This window comes from Protopterus annectens, chromosome 7.part1, assembly GCF_019279795.1.
Source record: "Protopterus annectens isolate FY-2018-M chromosome 7.part1, PAN1.0, whole genome shotgun sequence".
NCBI classification, from domain to species: Eukaryota; Metazoa; Chordata; order Ceratodontiformes; family Protopteridae; genus Protopterus; species Protopterus annectens.
The window spans coordinates 134,004,451-134,031,975 of NC_056740.1; the positions used below are offsets into that span (position 1 = coordinate 134,004,451).

Genomic DNA, 27,525 nt, shown 5'->3' on the forward strand with positions numbered 1-27,525 from the left:
AATCAACAAATAAGTCATTGATGTGAGATCTAATACATTGGCATGCCCCATTATACTCATTCAGGGAATATTCAACATAAGCATCTGAGTTCAATATATCCAAAATCTTGTTAATATAATCATCCTGATTCATTAAAACAAGACCACCCCCTTATCTGGCTTCAGAATTCTAATATCAGCATTCTTAAGCTCATTCAGGGTATTCATTTGGTCAATAGATATGTTAGCACTTGCAATCTGCCTATTATTAAAACACAGTGCATCCCTAATATCCAACTCACATATTTTTTCAAACGTGGCAACACTGGAAACACGAAAATGTTGTGATTTAGAATCATTATTACCAAATAACAACATTAAGTTCAGTTTACGAGTAAAAGTTTTCAAATCCACTAAAGTGCTTGCTGGATCAGCTCTCCTAGATGGTACAAATCTGAGTCCTTTAGCTAAAAGTTCAACAAGTGAAGGAGAAAGAATATACAAAGAAAAATTGTATATTTTAAAGTCACCTGTTGAGCTCGTTGTAGTCTGTGGTCCAGGCAGCAAGTTGTTTAAAACAGCATTAGAATTAAGAGAATCCTCACAAAGCACTACCTCCTCCACCTGTTGTTCATAGGGCGAGTATTCGAGTGTTGAGTATCTTGCCTCCTTGCATCCTGAAAACCCTGGTTTCCAGTATCATTGATAGAGCCATCATTTCCTGAATTAACTATATGCTCTCATAGTTGTTCACTATGTCGTACGTCAGGAATGGCGTTTTCATGAATATTCATGTTGCCTGCAGTCCCTGTTAGGGGTGTTCAGGACATTGTTAACATTCACAGAATCAATGGAACTAGTGGGAATGGGATAAGCCTTTTGATGCAAATAATCAAGGAAATCCCTCTCCAGCTTTTTGATTTTAGTGCCCTTCAATTTAACCAAAGCACTATCAATGATGGTAAATATACGCTGGTAATCGAATCTATATCTAGCAAAGTCTGCATCCCCTACTATTGAAGCTTCCAAGTCAATCAGTTCGGATTTCAAAACATCCGTCTCGGATTTATAATTCCTAACTAACAGCTGTAAAAATTCACAACCCTGTGAATCAAAGAGGTGTAAAAGTTCCTGGTAGAACAGAGAATCCCACACCACCTGCATTGGAAATTTCCATTGGCGTAGTCCTTTAGGAATCTGGCATCTCAAAATACACTCCTCGCGATACAATATTTCCAGCTGCAGTTGTTTTTAATTTGTATAGCTTGACATCAAATTACTTTAGATTATCAACAATACTAAGATGTGCAGATAGTCCATTATCAATAGAACCGTGTACTCCAGTCACATTAAGCAGACTCATTGGTTCACTCAAACAATTTATGAGTGAAGGTAAAGCTACATCACCAGGAGTATGTCCATTAGTCACTGGAGGTTCACTCAAAGAGTGATTGTTTGGTATAGGGGACTTGTCCAGGAGGTAAAGGTAATGAATCAGAAATAGTGGCAGTAACAGAAGAACCCAAAAGCACAGGGCGAAAGGGCGATTCCCTGTACTAGTAGCACCATTACTGACTGCTGCAGCACAACTGTGATCGACACTTGCTATCAATTAAAAAGACTCCGATTAACCCCAAATAAAGTTCAGCTGTTCTAGTAGGATTTTCCTGACATGTACTCAGTTGTCTGCTACAAGCCATGGTTCACAGAGAGCTTACAAAGCATCAAATGGATCTCATTGCTCAAAGGTATCAGTCAGGAGAAGGGTACAAAAAATGTCCACAGCATTGGATATACCATGGAACACAGAGAAGACAGTCATCAAAAAGTGGAGAAAATATGGGACAACAGTGACATTGCAAAGAACTGGACGTCCCTCCAAAATTGATGAAAAGGCAAGATAAAAACTGGTCAGGGAGGCTGCCAAGAGACCTACAGCAACACTGAAGGAGCTGCAGGAATTTCTGGCAAGTACTGGTTGTTTACTACATGTGGCAACAATCTCCCATATTCTGCATGTCTGGGCTATTGGGTAAAGTTGTAAGAAGGAAGCCTTTTCTTACACAGAAAAGCATACAGGCCCAGCTAAAATTTGCAAAACAATACATCAACTGTCCAAAAAGCATGTGGGAAAATGTCTTTTGGTCTGATGAGACCAAGGTTGAACTTTTTGGCCACAATTCCAAAAGGTACGTTTGGCACAAAAACAACACTTTGCACCATCAAAAGAACACCATCTCCACAGTAAAGCATGGTGGTGGCAGTAGCATGCTTTGGGGGTGCTTTTCTTCAGCTGGAACTGGGGCTTTGGTCAAGGTGGAGAGAATTATGAACAGTTCCAAATACCAGTCACTTTTGTCCCACAACCTTCAGGTGTCTGCTAGAATGCTGAAGATGAAGAGGAATTTCACCTTTCAACACAACAATGACCCCAAGCATACATCCTAATCAACTAAAGAATGGCTTCAGCAGAAGAAAATTAAAGTTTTGGAATGGCCCAGCCAGATCCAGACCTAAATGCAATAGAAAATCTGTAGGGTGACCTGAAGAGGGCTGTGCACAAGAGATGCCCTCACTATCTGACAGATTTGGAGCTCTTTTGCAAGGAAAAGTGGGCAAATATTGCCATGTCAAGATGTGCCATGCTGAAAGACTCCTACCCAAAAAGGATAAATGTTATAATTAATTTATAAGGTGCATCAATAAAGTATTAGTTTAAAGGTGTGCACACTTATGCAACCAGGTTATTGTACATTTTTTATTTTTTTATATGTTTCCACTAACAGATTTGTTTGTTTTTCAACTGAATTGTACAGGTTATAGATCACATTAAAGGTGGGAAAAGCTTTGAAATGATTTATTGTGGTCTCATTTTTATATCACAAAAACCTGGCATTTTAACAGGGGTGTGTAAACTTTTTATATCCACTGTAGTTATTGCTACTACAGTGTTATGCATTTATCACATGTGCCACAGAGCTTATAAGGAGAAGGGTGTCCCAAGGTACTTCTAAGGTGAGGAACATCACCAGCCCTTGTAAAGTATGGCAATGGGAGATGTACTTGGTGAGAAAGGCCACAAAATACTTTAACAGACAGATATGCACACTTACAAACACAAATATATTCACACATGCATTTACCAGGACTGACATTAGAACCCCTACCTATTTACTTATTGGATCTACAGTACTACACATTTATCACACGTGCCACAGAGCTTATAAGGAGAAGGGTGTCCCAAGGTACTTCTAAGGTGAGGAACATCACCAGCCCTTGTAAAGTATGGCAATGGGAGATGTACTTGGTGAGAAAGGCCACAAAATACTTTAACCAACAGATATACACACTTACAAATACAAATGTACTCACACATTTGTCAGGACCGAGATTAGAACCCCTACCAATCTAGTTATTTTTACTATAATGTTACGCACTTATCGCACATGCCGTAGAGCTTATAGAGATGAGGGCTGACCAAAGCTACATCTAAGATGACTGACATCAGCATGACTGCTAAAGTAGGGCAATGGGTAGTGAACGGGCTCAAAATCTGTAATCTGCAGAAGCACACACTTTTACATTTGCCAAGACTAAGATTAGAACCCCTACCTCACTAGTTATTTGTACTATAGTGTTACACAATTTTCACATACGCCACAGAGCTTGTAGGGCTATGGGCTACCCAAAGGTACTTCTAAGGTGACTGACATCTGCAGGACTGCTAAAGTAGGGCAATGGGAAGTGTTCTGGGTTTGAACAGGCTCGGAATCTTTAACCTACAGACACACACACACACACACACACACACACACACACACACACACACACACACACACACACACACACACACACACACACACATTTTACATTTGCTAGGACTGAGGTTAGAATCCGTACTTAAATAGGTATCTGTACTATAGTGTTATGCAGTTATTGCACACACTACAGAGCTTATAGGGCAAAGGCCAGTCCAACAGTACTTCTACAGTGAATGACATCGGGGGATCTTGTGAATTAGGGCAATGGGAGGTGTACTGGGTGGGAATGGAGTAAAACACTTACTCCCACACACACACACACACACACATCACCACCACTGTTACATATGTCGGGACTGTGATAAGAACCCCTACCTATTGACTTATTTGCATGATAGTTTTATGCAGTTATCACACGGGCTATAGAGCTTGCAGAGCTGAAGACAGTCCAAAGGTACTTCTAAGGTGAATGACATTAGCAGATCTTGTAAAGTAAGGAAATGGGAAGTGTACTGGGTGGGTAAGGCATCATAATACTTAGACCTACAGACACACACACACACACACAAACACACATACACACACACACACACACACACACACACACACACACACACACACACACACAAAGGTAGGTGATGTGATATTCCAACCCCTGCCTCAGTACCATCAGACAATGAATTGCATCTTCATGCTGGCACATGCCAGTGGTTACAAATGGTATGCAACTGTCTGCAGCAGGACATCACTCTCTGCCATTCAGGGTATCCCTGTGTATGCCTCACTCTGTGTGTGTCTCCCTGTGTGTCTCACTCTATCACTGTCTGTCCCTCTTTTCCCCATGTCTATGTGTGTGTATATTTGACATATATCAATATGTTGCCCATATACACATATATATATATATATATATATATATATATATATATGTGTGTGTGTGTGTGTGTGTATCACACACAACAGATGCAGATATACCACACATGTGCCACCTACAGCTAGCTGTGGGTAATCCTGTCTGATGGGTGTGTGTGGAGACAGTTGGGTTTACATAGCTGTGTGTATGCAGAGACATTTGTGCAATACAGAGATATATAGTCCGATGTGGTTTCAACCATGGGCTTCACTTCTCTAAGTGTAGGAGCATGTTCAGTATGACCTTCTATAGTAAGTGTGGAAATCCATTACAAGGATAGTTGTACTCCAGCCCGGGGTGTTGTGTGCTACAGCCATACCTTGCAACTTGTTTGTACAAGATATCTGGAGACAGGCTGCCAATATGGGGATACAATGGGCCAAACATAGGGGGGTACTGTAACTATTGCTCTTATCAATGTATGAGTTGCTTGCATTACAGGGCTTGTTTTAGCAGACATTTTCTGACATATGTAATGTTTGAATAAACAAATAAACCTAGATGCAGAACTGGAATACACCAAAACACTGATTTTAATGAAGCGCTTTTCGTCTAACCTATTAGTTAAACCTCTTCAGACAAAACAGCATCAATGAAATTCAGACTTAAATAAATTCATCATTTAAAAACCATGTGACCAGCAAAGCCCAAAATTTAAAAGCGCATAACATTCCCTATGAAAAACTAATTAATTAAAAAGGGCAACAGTTTAAAGTAGAGCTGCATGTACTGAATATACTAAATAAACTAATACATATAACACTTTAAATATTTACATGTAAATACCAACTAAACACATATATACTATATCCATCTAGCCTAAAATTTTTGAAAAGGAATGCCGTTTTGAACCAGGCGGGTTCAAGTTTGAAGGTAAGTGCTTCCCCTGTACAAACTGACTTGAATAATACTGAACTGATAACATCTAGCTGGGTTAATAATACAAACAGACCTGGTGAAGACACAGTTAATAATGCCAATCAAAGAAACATTGCTTTAAATAATGTAACAAATAAGAATGCTAATTCTGATGTTGTTAATGCTAATGGGCAAGGTCCGCAACCAGTGGGACAACAGCATTCCACTGGTTTTGGCGGGCTTCCGACATTACAAGACTGGCTTGTTACACCTTTGGGCTTGTCGGTGAATGTTCATATACAAGAAAGGGGAAATGTGACTGAAACTGTTACAATTCTTCCAGTTCAATTAAATGAACTAGATAGAAAACTGTTAAAATTTAAAAAACTGAATCTTGAAATTATTTTAATATCTGCATACAAGAGAACATTGTCCTTAAGGGGCTTCATTTTTGGCAATACACAACAGGGTTAATAGCAGGTTCAGTTTTTTACACAGAATTGATTGAGCTGTTCAGTAAACAAGGGTTACAACTGCTTGAAGTTATGTGTAGGAATTATCATAACTTAGTTAAAGACTTGCAGGATTCTATTAATCAGCTCGATATGGATATCAGGTCCCATGCTGACTTTGAAAGATATAGCGTATATTTCACAGTATTGATCAACATATAGTGAAGTTAAAATCTAGTAATGTCAAAAAGCTGGAGAGAGATTGTTTGCAATATTGCAATAAAACTGCGTACCCTTTACCACCACCTTCTCAAGAATGGTACTATATGGACTTTCATAGTCAAAATGTACCTAATTCAGGTTTGAGTCCTAATAACACACCAAATGTAACAACTGTAAGAGAAAATAATGTTATTGAACAGCATTCTTCTAATGAAGAACCATCTACAAGCTATGCTACAATTAGTAGTAACATCAGAAGGAGTGAACGAATTAAAAGCCAGATGACAAGTGTTAATCAAGCTGTTCATAACCACACTGATAATCAACGGTTTCATGGTGAGAGTAACCAATCAAACCAGTATAATCAATACCCTAATCCTGCATCAGGTCAGGGTTTTACCAAGGGCAAACAGTGCCATTTCCAAAATCAACGCAGGAGGAACAACAACAGGAGATAACATCTGAAGTCATATTTTGGGACTCTCCTGTTACAATTACCAATACTGAAGGTGACTTTTCCATTTACAACTATTCTTCCCTTAATGTTACTAGAGAATTGGCGGACATTCTGGCAAAGGGAATTACATTTGTCCCTTCAAGAAGAATGGACATTGCTAGATTAATATGTGATTTGAAAATGTTTGTAAGAAAATTAAACCTGCGGATGTTATTAGGTGCTAATTATATAAGTAATGAAACCTGTAGAGTTTCTAGTTGTTATAATCCACCTGTACATATTGTTTGACAAAATTTTGAAAGAGTGTGTGAATTAGATCTAAGAATGCTTTACAGTGAAAATAGTAGAAATATTAGATGTCAATACAATATGACCATGGAAGAAAAACAACTTGTGGAAGTTCTTTGTGAATCTCAGGTGAGGGTTATGAAACCCGACAAGGGTGGGGGTCTGGTTTTTATGGACCTTATACATTATAAAAATAAAATTCAATTTATTTTGGGTTAAGAAGCCTATCAATAAGCCTCCCTGAATGAATATAATATAGCCAACCAGAGAATTAAAATTGATTTCAATGATTTATTCATTGAAGGAAAAAATTATGTCAATATGTGTAATTACATTCAGATGTTAGCACCCATCATTCCAACTATGTTTGTCTTACCCAAAATCCTTAAGGGATTAACTAATCTTTCATTTAGACCAATAGTCGATGGCAGACAATCAACTACCTATGCATGTGCTAAAATGGTAGATAATATTTTACAGAAATATGTAATGAGAGAAAGAACATAGCTAAAGACTCTTGGTCGTTTTTGGAAAAAATTGAATAGGCTCGACTGTGACATGAATTTAAATTTTGTCACGGTGGATGTAAGAGATCTTTATACCTGTATCCCTCATGATCAAGGTACTGAATGGATTAGTCAAAGAATGAGAATGTTTGATGCACCACAAGCTGAGATTTCTTTGACAGAGGAGCTTCTTGATATTATTCGTACTAGCAATTTCATTACATTTAATAAGAACTTTTATTTGCAAATCAGAGCTGTGGCAATGGGCTCCCCTTGTGGTTCTAGTTATGCGAATTTGGTAATGTCACAGTGGAAAAATACTTTTGTCTTCATGGATAATCAGATTTGTAGCAACATTAAATTCTACATTAGATATCTGGACGATGTTTTTATGTTATTTATAGGCAATAAAAATGAGGCTGATGACTTGATTAAATACTTTAATAATACTTCTAATTTTTTAGAGTTTACTTAAGACTTCCAGGAAGAACAGATTTCATTTTTGGATGTGCTTCTTAGGAAAAATCGATTGGACAATATTTGGGAGGCAAATATATATAGGAAATCTACTTATTCCAACACCTTCCTTCATTTTACTAGCTCTCATCCATATTATCATAAGCGGTCTGTATTGAAAGGCCATTTAATACAAGCTGCACTTATGATTACTACATCCAATGATTTCTTGTTAGAATGTTTTCATTTGAAGAATACGTTTGTCAGAAGAGGTTATCCTGAAACTTTGATAGACAGCATAATAGAAGAAGTTAAAAATAAAAGGAATGTTGGTGTATATACGCCTATTCTTGCTAAACAAGACACAGCATGCCAAATGAGTGTGAACAATATTGAACTAAATACTTCATCTGATAATAATATTATTGGTCTGTCCTTTATTACGACATTTTGTGTACAAACCGAACAGATTAGGAAAATTATTAATAAAAATTGGAGGTTACTTCAAGATTACATTAATGTCATTAGCAAAGTAGGAGATAGACCAAGGTTAGTTTATAGAAAAGGTTTAAATTTTAAAAACTTGTTTGAAAGAAATAAAATGTTAATAATCAAATACCCTGGAATGACACAATGTGGTACTTGTCCTTACTGCAGATATGTTGAAATTGGTGCTGCCATTACAATTAATGATATTAAATTAGTAAGTAATAAGAAATTCAATTGTAATTCTAAATCAGTTGTTTATGTGGCTAAATGTGAATACTGTCCATGTTTCTACATTGGAAAGACTAATCGTAGGTTACGTGACAGAATTTATGAACATGTTTACAGTATTTATAGACAAAAGGAAGAAAATGCGTTAGCCAAATATGTTAAAAGTTTTCCACATCATTCTTTTAAATTTTGGATAATACAACAAACTGAACCCACTGATAGGGGTGGACCTATCAGTTTATTTTTAGAAAAATTAGAATTGTATTGGCAAATTAGACTCTTCGCATATTACCACCCAGGGTTAAACAATAAATGCTCTCTAATGTGCTTGTTGAAATTGAAAAGTTTACTTAGATGAAATTGGTGTATAGCTGAATATTTTTATTTATTTATTTATTTATGTATGTATGTACATTTACACATGTGTATATTTGGGTCTACCTGATAACACTGACACGCCAAAACACCAACAACGAAATAACCGACACAAAAAAACGAAAATAAAAAGTTCAAAAACACGAAACTTCACATGCCCGACAAACCAAAATCCCAACAATCAACAAAACAAATACCTTTCCCGAAAAACACACACACAACACAAGCACACCAAAAACCTTACAAACCTACACTAAACCTTACATACACAACTATGTATGCACTTACCTTAACCCAAACCCTAACCCTAAGGTCCGTCACTATCGCACACTTACCTTACCCGCACCCTAACCCTAACTCACTTAATCCGCCCCTAACCCTCAAGTCCGTCACTATTGAACACTTACCTTAACCGCACCCTAACTCACTTAACCCGCCCCTAAACCTAAACTCCATCACTATCGCACACTTACCTGACCTGCACCCTACCCTCACGTCCGTCACTATTACACACTTACCTTACCCGCACCCTGACCCTAACGTCCATTCCTAGCACACACTTACCTTAACATGTCGGTGTTCTCAGCATCGGGGTTCTCAACTGTTGGTCTTCTCCATTGTCGATCTTCCGGTGTCGGTGTTCTCGTTGTTGGCGATCTGCGATTTCGGCGTTTTCAGGTAGACCCGTATATTTATGTATGTGTTTACTGGTTTATTTACTTATGCGTGTTTATACATATACATTTTTTAAATATAGATTTTTCCTATTTAATTAATGAGTTTCAATATAAATGAAATAGCGATTTTAGGCTAGATGGATATAGTATACATGTGTTTAGTTGGTATTTACATGTAAATATTTCAAGTGTTATATGTATTAATTTATTTAGTATATTCAATACATGCTGCTCTACTTTAAACTGTTGCCCTTTTTAATTAATTAGTTTTTCATACGGAATGTTATGCCCTTTTAAATTTTGGGCTTTGCTGGTCACATAGTTTTTAAATGATGAATTTATTTAAGTCTGAATTTCATTGATGCTCTTTTGTCTGAAGAAGTCTAACCAATAGGTTAGATGAAAAGCGCTTCATTAAAATCAGTGTTTTGGTGTATTCCAGTTCTGTATCCAGCTTTATTTGTTTATTTAGAAGGTTTTGTCCATTTTTATATGTAGTGTTTGACACTGTACTGTATTGTGTCATCACCTACTGACAGATATAATTGAATCATCACAGTTATCTACCAGAGAAATACCAGATGGATGATGCACAGACATATATTAGGAGATGAAGGCTAGATATTCTTGCACAATCTGGCCAGTTGGGACGTATGGCTACAGCCAATTGACTGATGAAGCTATGTAAAAGGTCCAGCACCTTGGTGATATACTGGTTGGGGATCCCCTGGTTGTGCAGTATGTTTCTTACCTGAAAGGTCATATCCTGGTGTGCCCATACCTGTCAACTGTACAGATTATCACAGATTATCCAGATTCATGCCTCATATATCTGGTCAGTTTCCCTTGTAATTTTCTACCACATCTGTTGCAAATCACTCAGGGTTGCAGTCAGGGAATAATGACAGAACATTAGAAGTTTCAGACTTCACACCCTTCATGACATCCATGCTACTACACACCCCTTCATGACATCCATGCTACTACACACCCCCTCTGTTATTAACTTTCTAACTATGAGAGCAATATTTCAAATGTGTCCCTATAGTTGGGCCTTTATCTCACCATTATGTATAGCTTTGTCCAGATTTCTTCCTCTATGAGGTTGAGAGGTATGCTACTAGCATTTAGCAGCATGGCCTTACATTTGCATGACTGTGTTATGTTGGTAGTATGGACCTCATGACATTCCCTACAAAGGCACTATGGGTGAGGCATGGGCCTTTGCCAGAGGCCATGTGAGACTGATGCTGACCATCTGTAGCAAGGCAGTGCATTCTGTCACTCATATGTTCCCAGGCTACCAGGCAGTGGGCCACCTTGTGATGACAATGGTAAGTGACAGAACGCAGTGCTGTGCTACTAGGTACCATACCTCTCTACATATGTGAGTCAGAGATCTGGACAAAGCCATGAGTAATTGGGTGACAAAGGCCTAAATATATGGACCATTGTAACTATTGGCCTTACAAACCTGAAAGTGTGATACAATAACAGATTTTGTATTAGCATGTATTTTTCTATAGGGTATGAGGTCTGAGACACTATAATCCATCATTATTTTCTGACTTTAGACTTTCGTGGTTTGCCACTGATTTGCCAGACAAACAATATTTCGGAATAAAGACACCACAAATATGATGCAAACCTCTGTACATTCTGCAAAAGGTCTGTACAGTGTGGAGGTATGGTAGGCACTGTGTAGGTTACTCCAACCTGTGTACTGTACTGTTCATATGTATGGCCCCCTGTATATGACCTGTCCGTCTTCCAGCAGTAATGGATATTGACATCTGGACAGTGTGTACAACTCCCACCATAGGTGTAGCTGACATGCAAAATAGTTGGCACTGCATTTCATGGAACATGGCCCTGTCTACCATAGTGCTAGGGCACTAAGACACAACAGCCATGAGAGGTTTCTGGCCACATCCTGACAGTATTCCCCACACATATGCAAAGCTCATTGACCCCTGCATATTGTGGACATGCAACAAGTTATCATGTTGATTGGGACAGCCCTGGCAATGTGTGCTCTGCTGCTACTACCCTACAAACTTACACGTTACTGCATTTCTATGGTAATATGGGTGTGGGGGGGGGGGCAAACCTGTCAACGGTACACATTTGCACAGACTGTGCTAATATTGGCTTTACATTTTGGTTTTATTTAGCATAGTATTGTGCCCTGTCTTGGAGAATAGAGGCATATCACTAGAGATCACAGGCTAGATTGCAATGCAATACAATTGAGTTTCAGGCTTCGTACCCTTTAGAGCCTTACTGCAAATGCAAGGTCTGCTGTGATATCACTGTGTAAGTCTGTAGGGGGCATTCCATCATTGTCGCCATTTGTGGACCTTTGCTAGAGATTCCTTTATGGTTTTCTATGGCTGACTTGCTGTGTGAGGGGTGAGTATGGGATCCCCACAGTGACATCCATGCATGTGACCTATGACCTCCCCTTAGTTGGCCCCTCACATATACTACAGTAGGATTTGTCACCTTAAATGATACTCCATAGTGTGGGGAAGCCAGTATTGTGCAGACATTTTCTGGTGTCCCAAATAGGTGTCTATTGTCTGTTGCTATCCCAGCAGGTCACCCCATTCCCTTGCATGCATGCAGCATTACCATAGATATGCTACCAAAACATACTAATCCATTCATTTATTGTTAAGAAGACTGACTTACTGTGTGCCTGCAGCAGTTGTGAGGACGGTGCTCGAGGGCTGCCTATGTTGGATGCACACAGTGCACTGGCTATCCAGGATAAGTTGCAGGTAATGTGATGTGTGTATCATCCATTTTACTGTGTGTGCAAGTCAGAGAGAAGTGTCAGTCCGTGGGTCCCTACAGTGTCAGTGTGTGTGCTATGCATTGCCTCTTTGTCAAGGCCTGGGCATACTGGGCATGTCTCTGTCTGCCGACAGGAGCTGGCTCAGTGGCTTCCTCCTCTGAGTCCCTCTGTGCCTGTGTGGATCTTGGCAATGGTGGGGGACTGTGTGGCCCTTCTCCATGCTGTTTTTCCTGCAGCTGTTTCCGCAGGATCATATTGTGTAGCATGGCACATACTATGAACATGAGTGCACATGTGGCTGGAGAGTACTGCAAGGCTCCACCAAATATGTCAAGGCAGTGGAACTGTGACTTGAGCATCCCAAACACATGCTCTATAATGATCTTGGTTTGTGCATGTGCCTCATTATGGCGTTCTTGAGTGGGTGTGTGTGCATTTCTGATGGGTGTCATCATCTATGGCTCCAGTGCATAGCCAGCATCCCCAACAGATAGCCATATGGGATGTCCCCACTGGCAAATGCATAGTACAGCTGTGATGAATGCCAGATGTGGGAGTCATGATAGCTTCCAGGGCTGCCAGCACACACATTCATGATAATGCCCTGAGCATTGCACATGACTTGGCAGTTGGAGAGGAAGCCCTTGCGGTTTATGAAGAACCAATCCTGTTCATCAGATGGTGCTTTGATGTGGATGTGCATGCAGTCTATCGCACCTAGTACCTCCTGGTATTCTGCTACATGGTGGAAGAGAGCAAACACAAGAAAAATGGTCAATTACATCCAAAGTTTAATAAAATGCCAGTAAAATGTAGTTGAAGCACAGTAGTTAAAACACAAAGCTTTCAGATAATTCCTTCTTCAGTGTGTGGGAAGTCTATTCCATAGCACGAGTAGTCTCTGGGTTATGAACCTGCCTCTCCAGCATGTTCAGTTAATTGTAGTAATGAGGTTGAGGTCTCTGGAGTGTGGGGTGTGGAGGAATTGAGATTTCTTTAGATGTAGCATTTCTAACAGATCTGGGTAGACATGGCTTTGTAAGTCAAGCAGAGATTGCCTCTAAGTAGGCGATATGAGACAGAGATTAGCTGGAGTTTTTTTGAGTCTGTCCATATAGGACAAGTGTTTAAGGCCTAGGATCTGCTTTGTGAGGTACTTTTGCAACCTCTCCAGTTGTTGCGGGTGTCTAGTGAGGTATATGCCAAATGGGGCATTGCACTCGATAAGTGGCCTAATGAGGGAAGAGTAGAGGGAGACAATGGCCTCTTTCTTCCTGGATGCAAAACCCTTAGTAATGAAATGTGCCACATAGAAGGACTTTCTGACCACAGTGGCAATGTGGTGATCAAAAGAGAGGTTGCTCTCTTATAACGCCTTCTGTGTTCAGTGGACTACCATCAATGTGGTAATTCATGGGAACTGGGTTTTCCCAAAGGGGATGATGACACATTTTTTGCCATTGAGCTTAAGGCCATGGTTCTGACACCAGTCGTTGGTCTCAGTGAGGCCATTCTGCAGGATGTCAACATCACTTGGGGAGTTAATAATAGTTCCCAACTTGCAATCATCTGTGAACTTTGTCAGCCAGAGTCTCTTTGTGTTGGCCTGGACTTCAGAGAAGTAGATACCAAACAGAAGAGGATCCAGGACCGAACCCTGTGGGACTCCACTCATGACTAGTTGGCAGTCTGACTTGGAGTCATCTACTTTCACACTGTGGGTTCTATCCATGAGACAGTTTGCAGCCCACCTAGTGATATAAGGGTTGATGCCTAGCTTAGTGAGTTTTTCTATGATTCCTAAGTGGGGAATGGTATCAAAAGCCTTGGCCAGATCAAGGTAGGATGTATGAACCACCTTGCCTTCATCCACAATTCTGGTGACTGACTCAAAGAAGTCCACCAAGTTGAGCAGGCATGATCTACCCTTCACAACACCAAACTGTGTGGGAGCCAGAGTTTGGAGATTTCCTATATCCTTGTTTATTAGGTCCATGATGATGCGTTCCATAGCTTTGCATATCAAGTGCATCAGGCTAATGGGCAATAGTTCCCAGGGTCTGTATTCGCTCCTCCTTTGTGGAGAGGGATGACTGTAGGAGTGCACCATTCGATAGGGACAAACCCTGAGGTGAGGCTGTGATTGAACAGGGCACACAGGTGAGGTGCCAGTTCACTCTGTAGTTCATGTAGAACACAGCAAGGGATATTGTCAGGTCCCATAGAAGCTGTATTCCTGGCCTTGGACAGTGCTGTTTTAACCTGTACAGCAGTAATACTGGGTGCCTGGCAATCTATTGGTATTGCGATCGGTCCTTTGGGGGGAGAGTTAAAGTTGGCACTGAATCTGTCGACCAGTATACTGGCAATATCTGTTGGCTCGGTATAGGAGGTACCATTGTGCAGTAGCTCAGAGCAAATTTGGGTATTACCGTGGAGATTCTTTATATAACTATAGAATGCCTTGTGGTTGTCTTTACTATCTGCTGCAGTTCTGCTTTTGTAGCTAGCTTTAGAGGATTTGATGAGGGATCTCATCTTTTTGTTGAGGCTGATGAGGGAGTTTTTCCAGTCTTGGGACTTCTCCTTCTTCCGCATCAGTTTCTTCCTTCTGTTGTAGAGTTTGTTTATGGCAGAAGACCACCAGATTGGCTTCATTTTAATGGAGGAGAGCATCTTGGTTCTATTGGGTGTGGCGAGATCCATGCATTTGTGTACTTGTTCGTACAGTGCATTGGTGTATGATTCAGCGGTTATACAACTATTCCCCATTTGCATGGGTGCCGTGAAGTTAGCCACCTCTGTTTTTAGGAGCCCAAAGTTAGCTGTGGAGAAGTTTTTCATGACAGTTACCTTTGTGGAGAGGGGGGATGTGGATTTCCAAGACAATTAGTTTGTGGTCGGATCTAACCAGGGAGGAACTGACTATTGGTGTAGAGCACCGGTCGCCCATGTTAGTAATGACCAGGTCAAGGATGTTGCTACCTGTAGTGGGGGTAAGAACGAGCTGGTCCAGGGCATTGGAATTAATGAACTCCTGGAAATGTTGGGCAAGTGTATTGGTACATGAGTAGTTTTTCCAGTTAATGGAGTGGTAGTTGAAGTTGCCTAGTAAGAGAGTGTTAGGTTTGGCCCTAACATTCTCCAGGGTGCTTAGGTGCATGGAGTATGAGTCTTGGGACATGGATGGGGACCTATAGCAGGCTACTACCTGAATCGCTGTCTAACTCAATGTTAGCTGCACCTGAAGTATCTCTGATGCATTATGTTGGGCTACCAGTCTGAAGGTGTGCGCATCCTTTATAAATATGGAAACACCACCACCTTCGGAGCTTCGGTCCAAGTTCTGGGGCCGAACGGTGTGCAATGAGTTATAGCCTGGTAGTGCAGGGGTGCTTTCTTCTGCCTTGAACCAGGTCTCTGTTACAGCACAAATGTCGATGTTCTCCATTTTAAGGAGTGCTTTGAGCAAGTGCGTTTTGAGATTTAGACTTCTAGCGTTGAGCAGCATGACCCTCAGATTGCATTTGTTTGTAGCTGTTATGGTGGTAATTTGGTCTTTGGAACACCATCTAAAAAAGGCACTATAGGGGTGGCAAGAGCCTTGGCCAGTATCTGGAAGCCCAGAGGTGACAGATGCAGGCCATCTCTGGCAAAGCATCAAGGTCTGTCAATCATGTCATTTTAGGCAGACAGATACTGGATCCCTTTCTCCTGAGCACACCCTTAAACTAATAATTTATTGAAGCACCTTTTGATTTAATTACAGCAGTCTTCTTGGGTACATACCTGCCACCAATTAAAGAGACTCTGATTAACCCCAAATAAAGTTCAGCTGTGCTAGTAGGATTTTCCTGACAGTTACTCAGTTGCCTGTTACAGCAAAGGCCATGGTTTGAAAGAGTTTACAAAGAATCAAAGGTATCTCACTGTTAAAAGGTAACAGTCATGAGAAGGTTACAAAAAAAATTTCCACAGCATTGGCTATATCATGGAATACCGTGAAGAAAGTCATCAAAAAAGTGGAGAAAATATGGAACATCAGTGATATTGCAAAGAACTAGAAGTCCCTCCATAATTGATAAAAAGACAACATAAAAACTGGTCAGGGTGGCTGCCAAGAGACCTACAGCACACTGAAGAAGCTGCAGGAATTTCGGGTAGGTACTGTTTGTGTACTACATGTGACAACAATCTCCTGTACTCTCCATATATCTAGGCTATGGGGTAGGATTCCAAGACAGAAGCTTTTTCTTATACAGAAAAACATCCAGGTCTGGCTAAAATTTGCAAAACAATACAGAAAGTCTCCTAAAAGCATGCGGGAAAATGTGTTATGGTCTGATGAGACCAAGGTTGAACTTTTTTGCCACATTTCCAAAAGGTACAATTGGCACAAAAAACAATACTTTGCATCATCAAAAGAACACCATCCCCATGGTGAAGCATGGTGGTGGCAGTATCATGCTTTGGGGTTGCTTTTCTTCAGCTTGAACTGGGGCTTTAGTCAAGGAGTATGGAATTATGAACAGTTCCAAATACCCGTCACTTTTGGCCCAAAACCTTCAGGCATCTGCTAGAAAGCTGAAGATGAAGAGGAATTTCACCTTTCAACATGACAATGACCCCAAACATACCTCCAAATCAACAAAATAATGGCTTCACCAGAAGAAAATTAAAGTTTTGGAATGGCCCAGACCTAAATCCAATAGAAAATCTGTGGGGTGACCTGAAGAGGGCTGTGCACAAGAGATGCCCTTGCCATCTGATGGATTTGGAGCACTTTTGCAAGGAAGAGTGGGCAAATATTGCCAAGTCAAGATGTGCCATGCTGATAGACTCCTACCCAAGAAGACTGAATGCTGGAATTAAATCAAAAGGTGCTTCAACAAAGTATTAGTTTATTGTACGTTTTTTACTTTGTATATTTTTTCCTCTAACGAATTTGGTTGTTTTTCAATTGAATTGTACAGGTTACAAGTTACATTAAAGGTGGAAAAAGTTTTGAAATGATTTATTGTGGTCTCAGTTTTTTTATATTACAAAAACCTGGCATTTTAACACAGGTTTTCTTATATTTACTGAAGTTTTATTACTTTCCTCTTCAGGAAAGTTATTTTAAAGCTAGGAGTGTTGTGTTTAAATGGACTGTCTTGAGACTGTAATGTATTTTTACATGGAACACTTTTTTTCTATCAGTTTTATAGTGTAAACTATTTTGATAACATTTTTTGTGGAAAACGTGTTTAATTTTTGTATCGGACTGCCTTAGTGTTTGAAAGTGCATTTTAATGTGTTTTTTTCTGTTACAAAGTAACTTCTGTGGACTGGTAGTTTTATCAGCATTTGCTGCTTTTCTTCCACAGAAATAGGCTCTGTTTTTAGGGTCAACCATGGAACGGATTGTTGGGCCCATGGTCGGTCCTTCTTCCAGCCACAAAAAGAAAAAGCTAAGCACACAGCCTTTGCCACCACAGCAGGCTAGCAATTTGCCTGAGCCACAGGTGAGTGACTCTGTTGCGGACATTTGTTGTACCTCAGACCACCCGTCTTTTACCCAGAAATCCTTTGGTGTAGCACATACAGCCACTATAGACTAGGGGCTAGCCAGGTCCTCTGCGGATGTTGGAGTCTCCTCAGTGGGTAAAAGGGAGAGCCACACTTTCAGTCCCAGAAAAGGGAAAAGGGAACAGGGAACATTTTCCTGTTTTGTCAGAATATTGTGCCCATCATTGGGGAAGCAGCAGCTGCCATTTGTAACATGGTTGGTCCCATTTTTCCTGTCAAAAAGAAACAGAAAACAATACATTTATTTGCTATTCCTCAAATTTTCTTGGATAGGAATAGTTTACTGGCACTGGCTCAGGGTTTAATTCAAACTATTGATCCTTGTAGAGTAGTTTCTGTTAAAAGAAAGAGGGATGCCTCTTTTCCTGAAGAAATTCAAGATTCTGAATCTGAACAGAAAGATACAGGGATGGATTCAGGGTTTTGCTCTCACATTTCTGATTCAGACTCAGAGGACAGCTCAGTTTCTGATTCTTCCTGTGAGGGTTTCTCTTTCTCTGATGCTATTGCTAGAATCTCCCTTTGTTTTCAATGGGAGAACAATGAAGTTTCTCAGTCCCTCAGAAAATACTATGCGTTGTTACAGAAGGATTTTCCAGAACCTGCACCCATTCTTCCTGTCCTGTCTGCTTTAGAGGATGTGCCTGTAATTTTCCTGATAGTCAGACAGTTGTCCTTTAAAAGTAGATAGGATGTAAAAGGTTTCACTCTTCCTAAACTTCACCCAGCAACTACAGCTTTAGTTGACTCCACTGCTGCTAAGCACTTAGGTTCATAGGATGATACCAGGCTATTGGCCTGGAGACCTAGCCAAGAATATGGCCCATGTTCCCTCAAAGTCAGCACCTGTTTCCCCTGTACAGCAGGAACACAGGTGGGAACCCAGGTGTGTATTTTCGGTTTCCCATCCAGTCATTCAGGTTTGTCTTAAAGAGGGCTAGAGAGGTACTCTGCTTGACATGGAGAGGGAGTCTATTCCACAGATCGGGAGTCTTTGGGACACAAATCTATCCCGCCAACAAGTTCTGTTAATGTCACAGACCATGTTAAGGCCTTGCATGGGGGTTGAGCAAGTGGAGTTTGACTAGCATTTTTTCCTGTTTTCTTTTTTTATAGATTTTCAACTGAACTGTCCTCAAATGGAAATTCTTCTGCTGGACCTGTGCTTCTTCTGTACAAAGGCAAGTACCAGTTCTTTTAGTTTGTCAAGAATATCAGGTCGGTATTTGTGATATGCAGCTGCATGATCCCGCCTTTCAAACAGTCTTACTGCCATTATGTCCTTTTGCTCTACTTTTTTTTTACTGGGTTACAAATTCCTCAAAAATTAGCCTACTACTGCCTCCCACAACCTGAACATATGCAAATGTCCATGCTAACTTGCTCTGCATCCAGAAGCCTATACTGTAATGAAAGCAAAACATTGTGTGTTAGTTAACTCCACTAATACTGTTTCGAATAAGGATGGGAAAATTATTGATAGGTATGGGAAAAAAAGTTTATACTTCTGCAACTTTGATTTTCAGAATTTTAAATTGCCAGGCTCATATGTTAAAAGTTTGTTCTAACATATTGTGAAAATATGAGGAATGTTTTATCTACAGTTTCTTCTTGTGAAGAATAAACTGCATCAAATAACTTTGTTTCTTCTATTGCACAGGTCACTACTCATTGTTTTCAGTTTTCATATGATTCTGTTGATACTGCTATGGCCACTTGTATTGTTTTAAGGAGGCTTGCTTGGCTGCATTCTCAAAACCTCCCAGATAATTTAAAAAATGAGATTCTAAATTCTCCCTTAGATAAAAATTTAGTGTTTGGCCCCTCTAATACAGAGGTGATCAAAAGTATGATAAAAAGGGAAAGCTGATTCAGGGACTCTAAGATTGCTCAACCCTCCTTTTCCAAATTGTCCAAGGGATTTTCTTTCTCCTCATCCAATTTTAGCAAAAAAAAAAAAAAAAAAAAAATACAGAATAAACACTCTCAACAGAATTCGGGTAAACAGAGGTTTAAGAAGTGTTGTGGGGGTTCCAAAAAGAAGTCTCAAACTTCTCAAACCCAAGGACAGTCCAGCAAGTCTGAATGAGCATTCACAGGCATTGTAACCCCCTCCCAACATGGCCCCTATTCTGATCCAGAAAGTCTGAATCTTCATTTTTCTGTTTGGCAATAGATTGTTTCACACAAATGGATTCTAAAAATCATTCAGCAGGGATTACAGATGGCACAGGGAGGAGATTCCTCCTTTCTATGGGGTGATTCCTCTTCCTACATATCAGCCTATTTTGTTTCCACCTGTTCTTCATCACATTTTTCCCAAAAGAGTAACAGAACCTGTTCCTCCTTTACAGGCAGGGAAGGGGTTTTATTCACGGATGTCCTAGTGCCAAAGAAAGAAAATTCTTGGAAATCATCTCTGGATCTCTGTTTCCTAAATTTGTTTGTAATAGTGCCCAGTTTCAAAATTATGTTCATTTACAACCTGTTACTGCTTCTTCCTCTTTCATGTTTCTTAGTAACACTACACTCAAAAGATGTTTATCATCATATGCAAACATACGGTGGACATAGTCAACATCACCCTACCTAATATCCCATAAAAGCCTGTCCAGTAGTTCTGTATAAATCTATAACTTAGCATTTAGCCTAAAGTAGCAAAAAATAACTGCCTGCATTTGCTAAATATAGTTTTAATAGATGCCATTTGAGCCTTCAGCTTTTTCACATAACCCTCTCTGTCTTTCCCATCATATTTAAGGGGATAGGTCAAACAACCTTAACTCAAAGAAACAAACTCTGGATAACTCTATTATACTATACTGTTAAGCACCTCACCCTCTATTAGCTGCCATTTGATCATTAATCCCCCCCCCCACTCTCTGCCTTAGCCATCATACTCAAAGGGATGGTTCACCTTTCTTAACACAAAGGAACAAACTCTAGCTAACAATATTACACTACACCCCTTAAATCTGCTTTGTTTTGGACTTTTATATCTTTTATATTCTTATAGCTGTGTACAATAGCGGGGTTAAAGTTCTGACCTGCTGTGAGTATAATCTACTGATTGTTTCTTTTGGGATCTGCAAACCTTTTCAGGAATTGGCTCCTACTCTGTATACCCTTGGTTCACTTGAGATCACTCTGCTCCCCTTCCTTTACCCTAATTCTCACCCATCCCTCCTTATTCTACATTTTTTCTGTGCCATACTCCAACCCCTAAAAGACTTCACCATTCAATATCAGAGTAGCTCAAAACTCCAACCCACAATATAATTACCTGTTCTCTTAATCATCTTAGCCTTTCTCTCATCCATCCCAGCCAAACCTTACCTGGTTTGAGCACTCAGTGGCAAGACAGTTAAAAATTCCTCCTACCCAATATATTTCCTAATCTCTTAATCATATCAACCTCTTTCTGTATATCTGAGATTACCACTATCTTTTTACACCACCCCCAACCTATCACTTTCCATCTACTTTTCCATCTAAAGACTTTTTCCTAAACTCTGCCCTCTAACACCTCTTCCCAGATCAATAACTCATTTATACAAAATTCTGCTCCTTATATTATTCTCTCATACTCTAGTACTGACCACCCACTCATCATAATAAAATTTTCTCTTAACCCTACTACAACCCCCACCTCCAGTCTCTTACATAACCTAGGCAATTATAATAACCAGGCAACTGTTTTTCTTCCTTCCCTTGGAAATGGCCAGGGGCAATTACCACGAGCTTCCTCATGGAATGAATCTACTCACACAAGTACAGGGGTGTTTGATGCACCCTGACATCAATCATCAACAGTTGACTCCCTGGATATTATGGTCTTAATTCCTTTTACACACCTGTTTTCTGGGGACATGCAGCAGGTACTAATGAGGCAAGAAAGCCTGCTACTAGAAAATCATATATTAGCAAACGCAAAATGTTTTCTAGTTGGTGCCAACAACAAAACCAGTACCCATTCAGGGCTACTTATCCTGTGGTTTTAAGTATGAGTGAGTTACTTATTTCTGTCAAGATTCATTTATCAATTATTTCAGCATGTCTACCCATGCATCTTCCTCTTTCAAGGTAGTTTCATGCCAATATGTTCTTGAAAGGGGTTTTGCCTTCAAGTAAACCTGAGGCCCCACCTTAAGATATTAACTTTGTATCAGAGAAATTAACAACTGAACCAGCTAATCTGACTGACTTGAGGTTCTTAACAGTTTTACTGATTGCTCTGACTCTGCAAGAAGGGTATCTGAGTTGCAAGCTCTTATGGTGAATCAACCCTATCTCGTTTTTCATAGAGACAGGGTTTTATGAGAACTAATCCATCCTTTATGCCTAAAGTGGTATCTGAGTTTATTTTAAGACAGCCTATCCATAACCTCATTTTTTTTCCTGAACCTAAAAATGAGGGAGAAAAGATGTACCATACTTTGGATGTCCATAGACAACACAGGTTCTATCTTGACAGAACTAAATCTTTCAGATCTTTGGATCAATTGTTCACTTTTATGAAGGTAAAATGAAAGGACAACATGTGTCAAAACAAACAATTTACAAATGGTTGTCAAAGGCTATTACCTGTTGTTATACTCACCATGACAAATCTATTCAGGGCATGATCAAGGCGCACTCTACCTGGGCCTTGGCTTCATCTATGTTTTTTTAAAAAGGGTTGGAATTTAGAAGTATTCTAGAAGCTAATACTTGGTCCTCTGTAGATACTTTTACAAAGAACTATAAGCTTGATTCCTTTTCTAGGTCTAGATCAAGTTTTGCTAGGGCCACTCTCTTGGGGCTCCTGGACCCTTCTCCTTCCTCTTCTAAAATATAGTTAGCTGTGGTACTCTGCCCATATAGCTAAGGTTTCTGCAGCAGTGATCAATATGATGAACATAGTGCAGTTATTTAAGTTGAAGTTAAGTTACCATAACAGTAGATGTTTGAATGGTCACTGCTGCAGTAGTGGTTCCTCCCACCACCCCCCTTCTTTTTTGGTGTGTTTTTTACATCAGGGTGTGGACATTTATTTATTTATTTTATTCCAAGCATTATCCTTAAAGGGCTCAGCCTTCCACTCTATGCTGGCAGGAAATCTCTAAAGGGATTCGTGCCCATATTTGTGTTTTTTAGTCAGCTCATCTCCAGCTGCTTGACAATTTTGGCATGTGGAAGGTACCCTGAAGTTTGGAAGCTGGCCGGCTGGTATATCCTTAAGTTGGCAAGATGTAATCCATGCAGTTAAGGCTACTGTGCAGTGATCATTAGAACATTTACTGTTATGGTAAGTTCAACTTATAAAACAGTACAGACTGCATGATGAAAACCATTAGCAAATCATAGCCTAAATCATCTGAGGTAAAATGTTCCTCATTTCTTACAAGCTCTGGTTTGTTGGCCAGTGTTGTGGGGTTACTGTTTTTGAAGTAAGTGTACATCTTAATTTTTATTTTTAAAATTGTGAGTATATATTCCTTAGATTATGTGCTTTAAGTGTACTTTTACATGTTTTATTTTAGCTTAATAGGGTTTTGTATGTGTTTTTAATTTTAAAATGTGCATTTAAGTTTAGTATATTAAATTCAAATGAGTTTGGTGGTTTTATAGACGTTCACTGATATGTGTGCTTTATGAGTATGGCTTGCTCTATTTTCTTGATTGGTGGGCTGGTCTTACTTTTGTAATTTTATGGTTATTATATTCACTTTTGAATGTAAATACAGTTTTATGTTTTTATTTTATATGTGTGTGACACTTCAGTACTTTTACTGCTTCTAATGTAAAGTATGGCTTCTTCTCCGCAGCTTCTTGCGCACTACTTTATATCATACAATTTTTTTGCAATACAGGCAAGAAGATGAGAAAATGTTCTAACGGAGGCAGGAAAATAATGTATTTTATTTATCACTATATTATGCAGATCACAGCATGTTGCCAGAATACAAGCTGAAAAATTATCAGTGCTCAGGACAGGGATATATCATTGTATTAAATACATTTTCAAACAGTCTTAATGCAAATGCTAATGAAAGATTTTCATCATTTAGACTTGAAAACTCTTTAAATCATCCATTACAACCTCCCTGTATTCTTACTCTCTATACGCAGATTACTTTAAAACATTCACTAAATAATCAAACACTCCTCTCTCTCCTAAAATGCTTGTTCATAATTACCTTCATTCACTCCTTTTCACCTCTCCCCTACCACCATCTTTCCTAATCCTTTACTTCACTCTGTTATTTTATAATTTGCCCTAAAATGCGTATCTGCATCTGAATGTTTTTATCACGCATTGCAAATATCTTCAAATAGGACTTTAATACTAACTTTTGCTTAAGTTGTATAAACATTGTAAATGTCCTTGAAATGTTACTGTTACGTTGTAATAATGTTGTGCTCTCTTGGTTTTAATCCCCTGCATGAGCCTGAAAATGATCCAGTGAAATCACTGTTCTACTTCAGTCAACAAATAAATTAATTAATAATAAAATAAACGTGAAGCATTCCATATACATATTTATATTTTTGCTTTCTTGTATTCTGTTTTAGTTCACAGGCTTTTTGAAGAAATATTAATTTTATCTTGTAATTTCTATTTATATTGTGCACTCATATCCCCATATTTTTGGAGCTACCTTGAAGGATTAGTTTGATTATTGTTGTTGGATTCAAACTGTAAAAGAGCTGTCATGACTATCGAGAATGCTTTTGTCCTTTTACACCATGAAGGCAATTCTCTGTGTGCAAACACATCGGCATTTTATGACAGTAAAATGGCCAAAACATTTGAACTATACAATATTGATTTCATATTGATTTTAAAAGGCAAGCTGTCGAAGGGCTGGTCAGACGGCCAATTTTCTTAAGTCCAAAATATCCCAGTACAGGTTGATTTGATTTACTGTACTGCAGAAAACGTTAAGATACATGACTTTTCTCACATAAACTAACAGTATAATTTTTTTTCACAATTCCATTTATGTTGCAGTTCTCCAATTATCAGTCCGGAACTCAGTTAATTTAACACACTACCCTATTTAACCTTCCAGGAAGCACATTTCATGCAAACTAGAAACTTTTTGTTCACGCAAAATTGCATATTTTGCACTGTTTTATACAACTGCAGTACACTTTGTTCAGCAAATGAAATGAACAACAACTAGTTACAAAGTGTAGATATACATGATTATCTATCGTACAGTCCATAGATTCTGTATACATGAACATATGTATTACAGTAAGCTCATTGCAAAACTATTTGGCTTTTTTACTTACCTTTTTATTGCGACCATCTGAGCAGTTATCTTCTTAATCTTGGCCATTTTTTCTAGCTTTGCTTTGGTTTCCATTTCAGCACTGTCAAAAACATATAAGATATAAATTATTACTGTGAACTGTCCTACTACTTGAAAAGTATTAAAGAAAACACAAAACTCCTCAGACAAGTGTGCACTTTGGGTAGTAGAAGGCAATGTAGCAGAGATGGAGAGAAAATGTTATTAAGTAGGCAATACTGAAGTAACTGTAGATGCATATTTTCAGGATATTAAAAAGAACAGAGATGACAACAATGGATCTGAACTTAGAGAGACTGATTCTGCTTCCACCTTTATATAAGGGTAGGATGTATGACTGTTTCCAGAAGTAAGGGACAAAGGATTCTTGTATAGATCAATTGGTGAGGACGGATATGGCATAAGCTATAATATCTACTGCTGTTTTGAGATATGGATGGAGCAGTGGTGCAGTGGTAGCATTGTTGCCTCACAGCAAGAGGTTTTCCAGTTTGATTCTCGGCTGGAGTGCCTTCTGTGCGGAAGATGCATGCCCTCTCTGTGTCCGTGTGGGTTTCCTCCTGATGCTCTGGTTTCCTCCCATGTTACAAAGACATACATTCGGAGGGTTTCTCTCCAGGCCTCTGCTGAAAATTGGCTTTGTTCCTAGTCAGACTTTCCCAATAAACAAATGTTAAATAAATAAAAATACATACGGAGAAGGCAGGGTGTCTGGAGCAAATGTTGTGATTTTCAGTTTAGATAGACTGAACCACATTTTGGACGTTGGAATAGGATACATTTAGAGGCAAAGTATCTGTCTGCATACCACCAATAGTAAATGAAACTGTTTGAGGATTGGGGTGTCTCCTACCAGCTACCATTAATTTTGTTGAATATTGCTTTGTTCAAAGCCACTAGGGGTGGTTAAGACTGTTGAAAGTTCAGATAGTTGAACACTCGATATCTCAAACTGCCATTTCTCCTAAACTGGTGAGTGGGGATTAGGAGGTGTTAGAAGGTGTATATGTATATTTGGGTGTTACAGTTAGGGTAAGGTAAGGGTATAGTGGCAATAAAAGAGATATGCCACGATGCAAGAATATATATATATATATATATATATATATATATATATATATATATATATATATGTGTGTGTGTGTGTGTGTGTGTATGTGTATATGTGTTTGTGTGTGTGTGTGTGTGTGTGTGTATGTGTGTATGTCACGCTCGCACATAGCACACAGAGACTCTGTGTCCTGCATACGGCATTACTTTTTGTACCAATGATTAGTGTATGATATCTGCCTGGTTGTTTACAATATCTGTATATTCTTATCTATCGGGTAATGTAACCTGCATAGTTTTAATTGTTTAGCGTATCATGCATAAATACGGGCAAACTTAACACAAAAAGCAGATTTGTACACAAAGCTCAATAAAGTATATGTTTCATAGTAGAAGAAAACATTTCATTAAGTAATACTAACTCATAATCTCATCAAAATCCTGCTGTGATCACTGTTTTGGGCACCATTCAATAATTAATCACATACATGCCACACACTAGGCAAATATTTGCATACATATGCTAGAAGCACTGCATGTGTGTAAAACACATATCTGAACAAAACTTGTCATGCAACTGCTGATGTATGCAGGAGTTCCTATTTAAATTGGGTGATGGAAGAGACTTGCATAAAAATATATTACAGAAAATAGTATTTACATTAAATTGATTTCACTCATACCTTTTGTACACACCTTGTACATGACTAGTGTAAATATGGTTCTCTTATTTATATATGATGTTTTATTTGTCTGCAAAATTTACAGCAATGTCAGCAACACAACTAGTAATGCACTCGCCTTTGATGTAGAAGGCTGTGGCTTCTGTTCCCACAACAGGTAGACAGATTGCCAAGGTGCCATCTGCTTGAGTTTGTGATATAAATGACCCCATGGCACCTATTGAAAAGGCTGGGAAAAGTTCCCTGATGCCCTGGCCAAATTTCCTCCAGTAGTTTCAATGCCACCTTACTGAAACTAACCTGGTCAACAAAGGATAAATAAAATGCACTTGTCAAAATGTTCTCCCCTGGCATCTTCTGAAAAGAGGCTCTGCCTACTTAGACTGTCCATGTAAATAAATGTCAGATACATAAATATATCAGGAGGAAAAAAAGGCAGATACTCCATTTACAAAACCATTC

General features: G+C 39.1%; 1 protein-coding gene across 1 annotated transcript in view; it reads right to left on the reverse strand.

Annotated features, from left to right (window-relative positions):
• CFAP100 (cilia and flagella associated protein 100) overlaps positions 1-27,525 on the reverse strand; it is a 375,752-nt gene that overhangs the window by 295,495 nt on the left and 52,732 nt on the right. The window contains exon 4 of the mRNA XM_044078592.1: positions 25,311-25,391. Coding sequence (XP_043934527.1) covers positions 25,311-25,391 — 81 coding nt within the window. The remainder of the gene's footprint in view (positions 1-25,310; positions 25,392-27,525) is intronic.